The sequence below is a fragment of the Felis catus genome, chromosome D3 (assembly GCF_018350175.1).
Source record: "Felis catus isolate Fca126 chromosome D3, F.catus_Fca126_mat1.0, whole genome shotgun sequence".
NCBI lineage: Eukaryota > Metazoa > Chordata > Mammalia > Carnivora > Felidae > Felis > Felis catus.
Genome location: NC_058379.1, coordinates 76,285,560 through 76,299,198, shown reverse-complemented (window position 1 = coordinate 76,299,198; position 13,639 = coordinate 76,285,560). Strand labels below are relative to the sequence as shown.

At 40.9% G+C, this 13,639-nt stretch overlaps 1 protein-coding gene across 3 annotated transcripts in view; it reads left to right on the top strand.

Moving 5' to 3' along the window:
* Window positions 1-13,639, top strand: part of ATP8B1 (ATPase phospholipid transporting 8B1) — a 128,317-nt gene that overhangs the window by 110,902 nt on the left and 3,776 nt on the right. For all 3 annotated transcript variants that reach the window (XM_011288155.4, XM_045042408.1, XM_045042409.1), the window contains 7 exons: window positions 918-993; window positions 4,196-4,328; window positions 4,733-5,021; window positions 8,976-9,199; window positions 10,978-11,061; window positions 11,846-12,091; window positions 12,407-12,545. In XM_011288155.4, coding sequence (XP_011286457.1) covers window positions 918-993; window positions 4,196-4,328; window positions 4,733-5,021; window positions 8,976-9,199; window positions 10,978-11,061; window positions 11,846-12,091; window positions 12,407-12,545 — 1,191 coding nt within the window. The remainder of the gene's footprint in view (window positions 1-917; window positions 994-4,195; window positions 4,329-4,732; window positions 5,022-8,975; window positions 9,200-10,977; window positions 11,062-11,845; window positions 12,092-12,406; window positions 12,546-13,639) is intronic.

The following is a 13,639-nucleotide window of genomic DNA, read 5'->3' as shown; positions in this document are numbered from 1 at the left end:
ACGTGAACTCCTCTCGTGAAAGGACCATCCCTTTGGTCCCTTTGTCATTTGTTGGGCACAGAGCAGAACATAATACAAACTGCTGAGTAATAACTTTTGCTTTTTTCACCCATTTTATTGCCTGAAAACTATAATTAAAATTTTACACCCAAGGGATGATTTGAATTTTTAAATTTAGAGCTCAACAAGGCATTATTTGGCATTGATACCCTTCTACAAGCCTCTCACGGAAACCAGATAATTTCTCTTACTCTGACATCATTTGTGAGTTACACACTCTGATAAGCTAAGGGAAGTCCTGACCTTAAACAAATAACAGTGGGTGGTGATGGGAAAAGGGGAAAAGTCTCCATTAGGGGCCCCATGTGAGAGTTTATGGAAATAATTATCTTTTTTTTCCATAACAGAATGATTAAGCCACATGAACTGAATGTGCTTAGTAATTCAATGAACATTGATTTGTTAATCAGTTTGTATATTTATATATTTGATAATAGAGTACATTTTATAGTTGAAAACTTCTCAAACCAGACTTTGAGTTCTACTTATTTTATCACAGAAAAAAGGCTTTTGCCCCCCTTTTGTGTATATACATTGCTACTGAAAAAAAAAAACTCACCATATTTGATTGAATCTAGCTGTTACTTGAAAAAAAAATGCTTATTACTAGATAGTCAACTATTCATCAATAGGCACAACACTTAGTTTTTTTTTTTTTTAAGTTTATTTAAGAGAGAGCACGTGTTAGTGGGAGAAGGACAGAGAGAGAGAGAGAGAGAGATGGGGGGGGAATCCCAAGCAGGCTCTGCACTGTCAGCACAGAGCCTGATGTGGGGCTCGAACCCACAAACCAAGAGATCATGACCTAAGCCGCACCCCAACACCTAGTTTGGGTTTTTTTTTTCTTTCTGTTGTAGAAACTGCTGAAAATATAGGATTTGCTTGTGAACTCCTGACTGAAGACATGACTATCTGCTATGGGGAAGATATCAAGTAAGTAAAGGCAAACTAGATGTGGTAGACACAGCAAATACGGAGAAATGGGAGCGAGAATGTCAATTCAGACAGTTTTCCTCACATTTAAATAAGGCAAGAGAACACAGGTAGTTCCAGGTTATCATGGCTGGATCTCCTTTTGAGCAAGTTTTAGTGTTCGGGGAACTTGAGGCCCTTATTCACCCTTTCAGGGGCCATTTCTCTGCATTTCTTACAAGTCCTCAGTGCTTGCCTGCTGATAAAAAAAAAAAAAAAAAAAAAAAGTGAGCCTGAGACATCACCAGCCAACTGATGCTGGAGTGCTGCCTTTTCAAGGAATTGTAATTTTGTAAGGAACAAACAGAAGGAAAGAAACCGCACAATTTTGCTTGGAAGGAAACGGGTGGATGGGACACACCTCTAGTCTCGTCTGGATGGGGCAGGATATTTCGAAGCGTAGCCTGTCCTGAAACACTCGAGAGCCCAGAGTCATAGGAGACCTGGAAACGTGTAAGGAGAAGCCCCGCCTGGTGGTGAAGCCAGAAACGTGTGGCAGAAGTTACGCGGTGGTGCTATCTTGACAGTTTTATTTATTCCTCAAGTCCTTGCCTTACGACCCCTCCCCCGGGCTGTCATGAGGCCAAAAGCTGTGAACTTGCCTCATTTGGTAAGAGGCTGGAGGGAGTCGATGGAGGTCGTTAGTCTTGTTTCCAATGATGGTGACAGAGCTTTCGCGAGTTGTTCCAGTATATTGGGCACTAGGGCTAAATTAGACACACAAAATCAGCGGCTCTAAAATCTACATCCATCAGTTCTGTTTGAATGCATAAACCATGCCTCTTGGTGCTTTTAGCTTTTAAAAAATAGCAACAAATAAATAGTAACATGTTTATTTAAGTAGTTTCTTGGTTTCAAATACTTTGGTTAATTGCCAGGTTTTATTTCTTGTAGATGGGGGCCCTAATAGATTTCTGGTCTCTCTTTCTAAAGTGTTGAAAATTGGGCCCTGAGCTAAATTAGAAGATAAAATTTATGCAAGTAGCAAATTTTATGATCATGCTCTTAGCTAAGTTAACCTTTCTAGAGGGCTGAACCATCTATCTCTCTAGGTGGTTCCTAAAAGGATGATTCCTATAGAATGGTTTGAATGGGTAACTTCATGCTTTTTTTCTTTCAGTGATTTGTCTTCATCACTCCTTATTTTCAACTTGAAAATGAGAAATTAATGTGGAAAAAAGAATAAAAAATACCTAATCCTCTAGTGTAGTGGTTCTCAACTGGGGGTGGTTTTGCCTTGCAGGGAAATGTGGCAGTCTGACAGTTGACACCGAGCTTAGCCTGAAAGACTCAAGAGGAGGTTCTTTTCCATACTTAGCCCCTCTATTCAATTCCACATTACAACTTTTTCCACTTGACGGTATAAATTTCCTTGCTCTGTGAAAACAACGACCCTAATCTGTTCTATTATGTGTTGATTATCTTGTCGGGAGTTAACGATCTTGCTATTTCTACTTTGCACTCAGCGCCCCTGCTTGAATTATGCCGAGATATTAACATTCTGGTGCAGCCATTTCTCAATGTTTCCAGACATCATGAATCTTTGGTTGTTTTAATATGGAAGGAAGGAGAGGTACTACTGGCTTCTAATAGGTAGAGACCAGGGATGCTGCTGAATATCCTACAGGGCAATAGTCAGCCACATACAACAAAGTATTGCCTGGCCCAAGACATCAATAGTGCTAAGGTTGAGGAACTTGCTCTTGAAGGTGGAGAATGGTGGCTGTGTGTAACAAGGAAAGCTGTGGGCTGAGAGTAAGGAGACCTGAGTCTTCAATCCCTTTGCCTATCAACTTACTCCAGGTGAATCACATCCTCTCTCATGGGCTTGGACTTCCTTGGGTGTAACATGAAGAGTTTGGATAAGATGTTCATGGAGCCTTCCACTCTAAAATTCCATGACTAATTTTTCTATCACATGAATGTGTTACATGTGGTCTTCTCAATTACTTTTTGATACAAAGCACTGAGAATTTCTCAAAAGCAAACATAACTTTATGTGGAAGTAAGCTTCTTTTTGCCAAATAGCAGCCACTGTTTATAATACACTGTATTATAAATTATAATACACTATATACCCAGGTATAATAATTCAGATCAAGATTGCCTTCCTTCTGTTGGTCCTGAGCATATTTTCAATTGTATCTTCCTTTAGCTGTCTTTGGCAAATAACGGAACACCAAGAACAGGGTGCCCCGTGGGGGAGGAATTAGGACTTAAATAAGATTATGTCACCTGATTTAAAAGTGGGCTAAGGATTTGAATAGACTTTTCTCCAAAGAGGATATACCAACGGCCAACAAGCATATGAAATGATGCTCACTCATACGCTCAAGCATATGAAATGATGCTCAGACATTAAGGAACTGCAAGTTAAAACCAGAATAAGTTATCACCTCACACCCTTTCAGGATGGCTCCTATCAAACAAACAAAACCAGAAAATAACAAGTATGGGCAAGCATGTGAAAATTGGAGCCCTTGTGCACTGTCGGTGGGAAAGAAAATGGTGTAGCTGCTATGGAAATCAGTACGGTGGCTCCTCAAAATAGTTAAAAACAGAATTACCATATGATCCAGCAATCCCACTTGTGGGTATATATCCCAAAGCATTGAAAGCCAGAACTCAAAAGAGATATTTGCACACCCACATCCATAGCAGCACTACTCACAATAGCCAAGAAGCAGAAGCAACCCAATCGTCCACTGATGGATGAATGGACAAAAAAATGTAGTATATCCATACGCTGGAATATTATTAAAGAGGAAGGAAATTCTGACATGTGCTATAATAGCACATGAATCTCGAGGACAGGGAGATAAGCCAATCGAAAAAAAAAAAAAAACACAAGTACTGTGTGATTCCACTTATAGGAGTTCTCTTATAGTGTTCAAATTCGTAGAAACAGAAAATAAAGCAGTAGTTACCAGGGACTAGGGGAAGGGGGTCACTTAACTGGTATAGAGTTTCAGTTTGGCAAGATGAAAAAGTTCTGGAGATTGGTTACAAAGCAGTGTGAATACACTTAATACTACTGAACTGTAGAAATAGGTGAGATGATAAATTTTACGTGGGTTTTTTTAAAAAACACAAATAAAAATAGAGATTATATGTCCATTTATAGTCTTGTGCTCTTAAACACTTAAATTTCTTTTCCCCCCAGTGCTCTTCTTCACACAAGGATGGAAAACCAGAGGAACAGAGGTGGAGTCTATGCAAAGTTTGTACCCCCCGTGCACGAACCTTTTTTTCCACCTGGTGAAAGTCGTGCTTTAATAATCACTGGTTCTTGGTTGGTGCGTATCTTTACTGTATCTGTGTGTGCCTTTGCCTTAAACTACAGCAGTTCGTTGTGGACTGATCTGAGATGGTTTCTCATACAAACTGACAGCCTAAAAATCTCTTGGCCTATGAATGAGCGGCAATTTCCCAAGTGTGAGACTTCCTATATGATACATGAAAGGAAATCCATCAGACTGGTAACGGTGGATAGCCCTGGTTTATCAATCAATGAATAATTGTAATTTTCTTTGTACATTTGTGTTTTCTAAATTTCCATGGTAAGTAGGTTTTATAATCAGAACAGTATCATCCATGAGATAACCCAAGAACCATCCTCCACACGATTAAAGTCTTGGAAATGGTACCCTCGAGATAAAAACTAAGATGGTTGTAATCCTCTCCCTCTCTAATCTCACAGAATGAAATTCTTCTGGAGAAAAAGACCAAGAGAAGTAAGATTCTGAAGCTGAAGTTCCCGAGGACGGAAGAAGAAAGACGGATGCGGACGCAGAGTAAAAGGCGTCTGGAAGCCAGGAAAGAGCAGAGGCAGAAGAACTTTGTAGACCTGGCCTGTGAGTGCAGTGCAGTCATCTGCTGCCGGGTCACCCCCAAGCAGAAGGCAATGGTGGTGGACCTGGTGAAGAGGTACAAGAAAGCCATCACGCTGGCGATTGGAGACGGGGCCAATGATGTAAACATGATCAAAAGTGAGTCTCACCCAGGGCCGATGCCACCTGAACTGCTTTAGAGAAGGAAAGGCAGGAATGTTTCCGAGGGTAGTAGTTCCAAATCCCGTAGCTCAGGCTCTGAGAAAGCAGCTGATAAAGGCATGTAACCACGATGATGACACCTGTGACCCTGCCCTGAGGAAGCTCAGTCTACCCCAGTAGGAGAGAGCAGGTAGGACAGTGCCCCTCAGAGGATGCCAATGAGAAGACGAGCTCCACATGAGTGAATTTGGCCTCCTCTGTTTCCCTCTTTTACACACATGGGGACTTGTTTTGTTTTCCCTCGCTTACTGCTTCTCCTCCTCTATTTCCTTAAGGCTTATTAGAATCCTATTTAGTAAGCTTGGTGAAAATTTCTGCTGAGCGCGGAGTAAATTGTTGAATTCTCTTTAGTATTTGAGAGTATTTTGCTTTCTTATCTCAGCATCTTTTTTTCTGGGGCTTTCTTCTTGCCTTTGGGAAATTGGGTGACCTCGTATGCGCCCAAGGGAGCACATGTGGCATTGAAACACAACTCTAACATGGCCTTGCCATCCTCCTGACCTTCCAAGGAGACTGCCAAGGGTTGTTTCGCTGGTGGGAGGGCTTTACGTCTTCACAAATTGAAGAACTGAGCCCTGTCATGCAGAAATACATTGTGCCAGTGTTAAAGCACGCAGAACCGAAGGTTCATCAACACGCCTGAGTCCTGGGTGGTTTTTCCTCCCTGTGTTACTGTCAGGGAGCATCTTGTAATGAAAACGCCCCAACTAGTGAGCTGTGAATGCTCGTTTTCATTCTACCGACATGCCGTGTCACCTTGGGCTTATGCTCCGGCCTCAATTTTCTCATCTGAAAACTATGATTTCTGAGGTCACTTCCAGTTTTGTGATATTATTAGTTCAAACTATGACATAACCACGTATGTTCTACTAGAGAACTAAAATGCATTATGTACAACTAGACTTTTAATCCAAGCCTGTTTTGTAATTCGTGTGTCTCTTTCTTTTCTTAGAGTCTCTTCCTCCTCCTCGATCTATACTAAGAATATTCCAACTTTATCTTCCTCGGCAGGAGTCAGCTATATGATGTATGTCTTCCTGCTTCTTTATCACGTGTCTGTCTGTGGCCACTGCTGGTTTAATTTCTTCTCCAGGGTGTTTTGCATGTGCCAATCCTACCATACGACTGGCATTTCTGGCCCCAAATTACATCAGTCTCTTTCCTCTACAGCCAGTTCGGGGTTATTTTCCATTGTGTGCCCTTAGCATCAATAGCTGTGCCAAAAGGGCAAGTAACTCAAACATTAGTTTTACTCAGTTACAATGGAGACTTCTAGATGTTGGAGAGAGGGTTACCTTGCAAATTTACCATCTGACTAGGTGACTTAGACTTGAAATTTTTTTTGTTCCAAGGAGTTTACCAATTGATAGCAAAAGGGATCACAAAGTCAACATAAGTAACCTTATAGAGACTTGTTTTCTTAAGTTGTTCTAAGAATTTTATTAAGCTCTGTTATATGGTCGGTGCTTTTTTATGTAACAGGGAACATCCATCTGGGGTGCAAATCAAAGAAACTCAGGTGTCCCTGGAAGTCCAGAGCTTTACCCAAGTACTGATAGTGCTTTTTGTATTTTAGAAAAACTGGCATTGCTTTCACCTGTATAAAATACAATATACAGAAATTATATTTGTTTCTAAAGAAATACAGTAAAATTTAAGTGTCAGAAAAACTTGGCCATTTGTTAGCATGTTCCACATTTAGAAGTGGAGGGAACTGCAACCCCCCCCTCATGTTTTTGCCTCTAGCAAGGCCGCAAGGACTCTCATGGGCTCCCCTGTCTCCCTCTCTTGGGCCTGAAGATGTCTGCTGGCTGGTGGGTGGTGTTTTTTCTTGGTCTAAGACCCTAAGAATAAGCAAGAAGCACGAGAGGGGAGACAGAGCCACAAAGGCTTGAGGCAATGATGAGTCTGTTAAGGAACTATGAAGGAGCCTACCAGTGAGGCATCTGAAACCACATTTTTGAAACTTCAGGAAAATCTAGGTGTCTATATTTAGATTATAGGGAGAAAAACATGTAGCCCTATAAAGTACATCTCCTCAGTTGCCTTGAATCCCCTGTGAACTGTGGCTGTGTTCTTTCACACGCTGTCCTTGGTGTGCTCAGCGAAAAGGCTTGGCTGGACATGAGGGGCTCCTTCTCCTTGGCTCCGAGAGAACCTCAACATCTCCCTTTGTTGCTTGATCGGAAAAGTAGCCCATGGTTCGGCAGGAAAGCACAGTTTGGCAACCACGACTAGTCATAAGAATTATTTATGTGTTTAAAAAGAAGTCATAAATATTGAATGAGACCTGCAATTCATTCTATTTTTTAGAATTGCAAAGTGTTACTGAAAACGTAGGTTTGGCCAAGTCAGTGTGTCACTTTGAATTTGCCAGACCCTGTACTCTGCCACTAAGGCAGGATTTTTGGAGCCGCTTTCAGTTGGAAACCCTGCTGAGTTGGCAGTCACGTCTCTGGGTCTGAGTAATAATAGGTTATGTTCTCCAACACACATTCTCTAGCAGATCTCAGTATGTCTTTAGTTCCATGCCTCTTAAGACCTATATAAAATTCGTAATTTGCTAAGTTGAAACTGTGACTAAGTGACTATTGGAAGGATGGACAGAATTGTCACCTTCATTTTTATCCATTCTGGAAACCTTCTGCAGCCAAAAAAAAAAAAAAAAAAAGTGTCTCTTAAGGTCACGGTGGGCCATGACTAAATGCTAGAAGTTTAATATCTTAGTTAACTAAGTATATTATAGTTATCATATACTATATAAACTAGTATCTTAGTTAAAACACTTTTGATTGTAAATATTAAAGAACAGCTAACGCAAGCTTAAGACAAAAAGAAATTTATTTTAAAAGATCTAAAGATGTTTCATGCCTCCCAAAAAGCCAGACCTCGGGAAGATGCTGGAACCAGGAACCCAGCTTCTGTTCAATCCTCCTTCTAGACTTTACTTCTGCCTCTCAGAACCCCTTGGAAATAAATAGATCTGTCCCACAACCCAAGAATTTAGAAGTTAAAATGACAAACACAAACCCAAATCTTAGTTCCAAAATGTGAAAGAGACACTGATTGGTCCAGCTTGGGTTCTGTGCCAAGGATAGTATAAGAAACAGACTCCCCTGGGTACTTTAAGCAGGAAGTGATTAATGTAAGGGACTAAGTGCTCACAAAAGCGCTGGGTAGACTGAAGAAGCAGGTGCCAGGCTGAGCCTCGAATGTCTTAGTCACGCACCAGAGGAGCTTCTAACTTTGAGGCTTCTGTGAAGGGCTTTTCAGCTGAAGAACTTTTGTCCGTCAACCTCCAGGCAGCTGGAGAGAGGATATGAACTCTACTGCAGAAATGCCACAAAGGGAAGGGCTGCTGGGCTCCAGGTGGCTCGCAACGATGGAACCCAATTCACAAATAGAACCTTGCTGCGAGGAAGTCAGAGCGGTGTTAGGTTTTTATCTGCTTTCCCACCTTTCCAATAGAACAAGGGTGACATGAAGGTTGGGAGAGCCAATTTGTATATGCTACCGATGACCTACCAGCCCAGAGCTGACTCAGCTGTGGCCAGGGAGGCAGGGACACACAGTATGCACGGATTCCTTGGGTTCCCTCCGTGGGTGGGAAGGATGGCTTATGAGCTGGGCAGAAAACCCAAATGGAATTTACCACCCACCTGAGATCCTTCCACAAATCCTCCTCAGAGCCCTTGCCTTGTGCTTTTTTTAGCCACTTGTATCTCTGACATAAAGTTGAGTTCAGAAGCTGGGGCGGGGCTGGTGAGCAAGAGTTTTCATTGCTCCAAGAATGTCTGTTTCTTTGTTTTGCTGTGGAAACATTTTTATCATCTCCATGTTTTGCTTTAAAATTAGCTTATGATTCACATATCTTCTCCCTCCGCCCCACAGCTGCCCACATTGGTGTTGGAATAAGTGGACAAGAAGGCATGCAAGCTGTCATGTCAAGTGACTACTCCTTTGCCCAGTTCAGATACTTGCAGAGACTGCTGTTGGTACACGGCCGGTGGTCTTACATAAGGATGTGCAAGTTCCTTCGATATTTCTTTTACAAAAACTTCGCATTTACGTTGGTTCATTTCTGGTACTCCTTCTTCAATGGGTACTCTGCACAGGTAATATAAGTATTATTATTATCTGATGAATAGAACTCTTACATAAATAAAACTCTACTTCTGAAAAAAACCTTTCCCCTCCATATTTGCAATTTTAAGGCTCTCCTAATAGTTGAGGCACAGATTGAGATTACAGATGTTTCTTTAAAAAAATTTTTTTTTATGTTTTATTTATTTTTGAGAGAGAGAGAGAAAGAGAGACAGCGTGAGCAGGGGAAGGACAGAGAGAGGGAGACGCAGAATCCAAAGACAGGCTCCAGGCTCTGAGCTGTCAGCATAGAGCCTGATGCAGGGCTCAGACTCACGAACCGTGAGATCATGACCTGAGCCGAAGTCAGACACTATCGACTGAGCCACCCAGGCACCCCGATGATGTTTCTAAAATGTTTCTGGTGCTTTAAAAATACTTTAGTTTGCCTTTGAAAAGTTGGGATTTGTTCCTGGCTTTTGTTGATGTGTTTTGCCTTCACCTGAGATTTTTTATGTTACCTTGCCATTAAGAACAACAATAAGGGGCACCTGGGCGGCTCAGTTGGTTAAGTGTCTGACTCTTGGCTTAGGTTCAGGTCATGATCTCACAGTTTATGAGTTCAAGTCTGGTGTCAGGCTTTGTGCTGACAGCACAGAGCCCGCTTGGGATTCTCTCTCTCCCCCTCTCTCTGTCCCTCCCGTGCTCGCTTGCTCTCTCAAAATAAATAAACTTAAAGAAAAGAATAATGATAAATTATTCAACTTTGATAGCAAATCAACAATGCTATTGTGATCAAGGCTAAAGGGATTATCTGAATTTTGGATGATCACAGATCTGTTCTCAATCTTTTTTTTTTTTTTAAGTTACGGCTGAAATGGGAGTGGGGGTCATATATGTTAAAATGGTGATACAGCAGAAAAGCATCACTAGTAAAATTGAACCTGTCAGCGCCTGTGGTTGTCCAAACTTCTGATGGTGTGCCTCAGATGGTATCGGAGGAGCCCTGGGAACCGTGGGTCAGGAGCAACCTTGAACACACGAGGGCCTTCTTCCTGCTCCCATGCAGGACCACCACCACTGGCGGTGACCAGCAGGCCTGTTTCCTCTGCCACCCTGAGGATGTATGTGTGCGCAAACCCTGTGCATCCTTTTCAGAAGCGTATTTTTTTTAAACGTTTATTCTTGAGAGAGAGCAAGGCGGGAAGGGCAGAGAGAGAAGGGGGACAGAGGATCCGAAGCAGGTTCTGCACTGACAGCACAGAGCCTAACACGAGGCTCGAACTCACAGACAGTGAGATCATGACCCAAGCCGAAGTCAGACGCCTGACCGACGGAGCCACCCAGGCGCCTGTTTTTAAAATTCAAATTCTGCTTCACAAAATGTTTAAATAGAAATGCTGGACTTGCAAAGTAAAAGTAAAGAACATTCGAATGATACCTTATGTGCTTCTTGGGCCGGTCTGTGGGTTTATGTATTCCAAATTTGTTAACAAAGGGATACAGAAAGGATCGGCACCAACATATTTTCCAGCATTCTTCACATAGAATGGACGGACTCCTTTCCCAAGAAATGTTTTGGTGTATGTTCTCCCTTTCATTTTAGAAGGAAGGTCTGTTCTGTGGAGTGTGGATTCTGCCCATTCCGTTGAACCCAACTCACACCTTCTGCAGATGCAGAGGAGTGGGGTTTACTCTGGCAGAAGCCCCCACGCATGCTGGGGGCCTCCCAGTTGAGAAAGAATGCATGTGCATTGACTAGGCCAGCAGCAGATCTTGGTTTGTGACGCAGACTCTAACCTCCCCACAGACGGCGTACGAGGACTGGTTCATCACGCTCTACAACGTGCTCTACTCCAGCCTGCCCGTGCTCCTCATGGGGCTGCTTGACCAGGTAGGACCTCGTGCTCACAGGGACACGTCAGGGCAGACCGAGCACCTGTTCGAGAAGCAAAAAGCAAATATTATTTCACTGCATTCTTTTGGTTTTCCCTTCTTCCTGAGAAAACCCTATGGCTGTCCTGTTGCCAGGCAACAAGAGGAACTGTGCTTCCTGTTTTATAGTAAGAAACGAGGATTTCTGTGCCTGGGTTGAATTCATTGACAAAAAAGTGTATTATCTTCCTTTTGGACACTAACAGTTTCTTGTTAAGACACCTGACAGTATAGTATGTCTCTATAACTTACTGTAAACATCAACTATTTTAATATTTCTCTAAACTTAGGTGTTTAATTCCCAAATTAGTTCACATTCTATCTAGTAGCGATTCTTGGTACTTAAAGTACTTTAATGAATAAAAAGAATAATTTGGAATTAACCCATCAACTTGTATGTGAAAATACTTTCCCAAAGAATTAATCAGAATCTGTTTTCCCAGGAGGTAAAAATAGCCTCCCTCCATTTTTTTTGGTTTGAAATTACTAGTTTGCTTTCTTTCTATGAACAGCAAAATAATAAATTTCTACCTATCCATATCTTAATTAAATATCAAGTAACGGTGGACTAAAGTAAAGAGGTTGGCCTCTGCACACTGCCAACTCATCAGGACTTACCTTGTTGAGTTTTTGCCTTCCTAAAACTGAGTAAGTTGACACTCTTTGTGAGGTATAAACTGTAACGGATCTCTGAGTTCTTCGATTCCTGGCGGATACGCAGCTAATGGTGTTTTCCCTTTAAGGATGTGAGTGACAAACTGAGCCTCCGCTTCCCTGGGCTGTACGTAGTAGGACAAAGAGACTTACTTTTCAACTATAAGAGATTCTTCGTAAGCTTGGTGCATGGAATTTTAACATCGATGGTCCTTTTCTTCATACCTCTTGGAGCTTATCTGCAAACTGTGGGGCAGGATGGAGAGGCACCTTCAGACTACCAGTCTTTTGCTGTGACGATTGCTTCTGCTCTTATAATAACAGTCAACTTCCAGGTACATGGCTTTGGTCAAGTGTTCTCTGTATCTGTGAGTTACCAGGATTTCTGTACATAGACCAGTGCGCATAGCCATCTGGCTGTCACTCTCCCTCCAGCTAAGCCTTTGCCATTTTACAAAACATGAACGCTATCGTCACCCCTTACACCAAGCACATTTCCTACTTCTCACCTGAGCCGAGGGTAGTTTCTGTTTGTTTAGTATTCAAGCCAGATCATGCTTAAATTGCTGAATTCTGTTTTCAGAATCCTTGGATCCTTTATTTCTTGGTGACTCTCCAAAATGAGTGCTCTTTCTCTGGTTTCCCAACAGATTGGCTTGGATACTTCTTACTGGACCTTTGTGAATGCTTTTTCAATTTTTGGAAGCATTGCACTTTATTTTGGCATCATGTTTGACTTTCATAGTGCTGGGATACATGTTCTCTTTCCATCTGCATTTCAATTTACAGGTTGGTGTTTTCTAAATTCCAAACATAAAGGTGTCAAGAAATGTTATTAGTTTAGATTCTGACATAACTTCTAAGTAAAACACAAGGTGCAAATTATTGCTAGTGAAAATTAATGTCCTGACTGGCAAATGAATAACAGTGGTGGGCTGGAAGTGTGGTAATGTGACAGTAAGAAAGCAAAATTAAAAAGTTTTAAGATACAATTGTGCATCTGTTCAGTTAGTTTTTATCCCCCCCCCCAAAATCTAATATTGGTAGGTAATGAGAAATTGAGTATGCATGTAAACTATTAATATAATTTAATTTTTTCAAAGCACTATCTGGAAATATGTCACGTCCTATAAAACTTCTCATACATTTTGACCTAGTATTTCCAATTGGAGAAAACACCTTAAGATAAAACATACCAATTTTTGGAAAGGCTAATTTGTACAAAGATTATACCACCATCACGATTCCAATTATTTTTAAAAAGTGGAAATAATTCAAAGACCTAATAAAAATAGTATATTAGCTAATCAAGCTATGAATCATGTATGAGGAAATTCTAGAATTCAAAAGTGGAAAACTGTCACATCATTAGAAAAATGAATGCAGAGCAGTAAGTAAATTTTTAGAAATTAAATACTTTATAGCCATATAAAATAGGACAAATGATAAATGCCAGAATGAATGTGAATTGCTATTTCACACATATTTTAAAATTTATAATATCATGAATCAGAATTTACAAATTTCTTAAATAGAGTAGCTTTGAGTTCACAATGGAAAAAATAAATCCCCATGAACTAGTTTCCCTGTAAAAGATGAGTATTTTTTTTTTTTTATGACCAGTTGTAAAAAGACCATTGCTATGGTAACCCTTTTCTTGGGATTAAGCTCATTTTTTTTTTTTTTGTGATTGTTTTTGGTTGCATTGTTTTGTGTTTTAAAAAATTTAGTGCTCTGTTAGAATATTCCCAAAGGGAATGTTTTTAAACACATTTTTAGCAGTATAACAACACATTTTTTCAAAAAAGGCATTTTTATAAACTTACAGTGTAAGTACAGAAAACACTGTGACAAATTTGGCTCTAGGGGATGTTAATTATAGC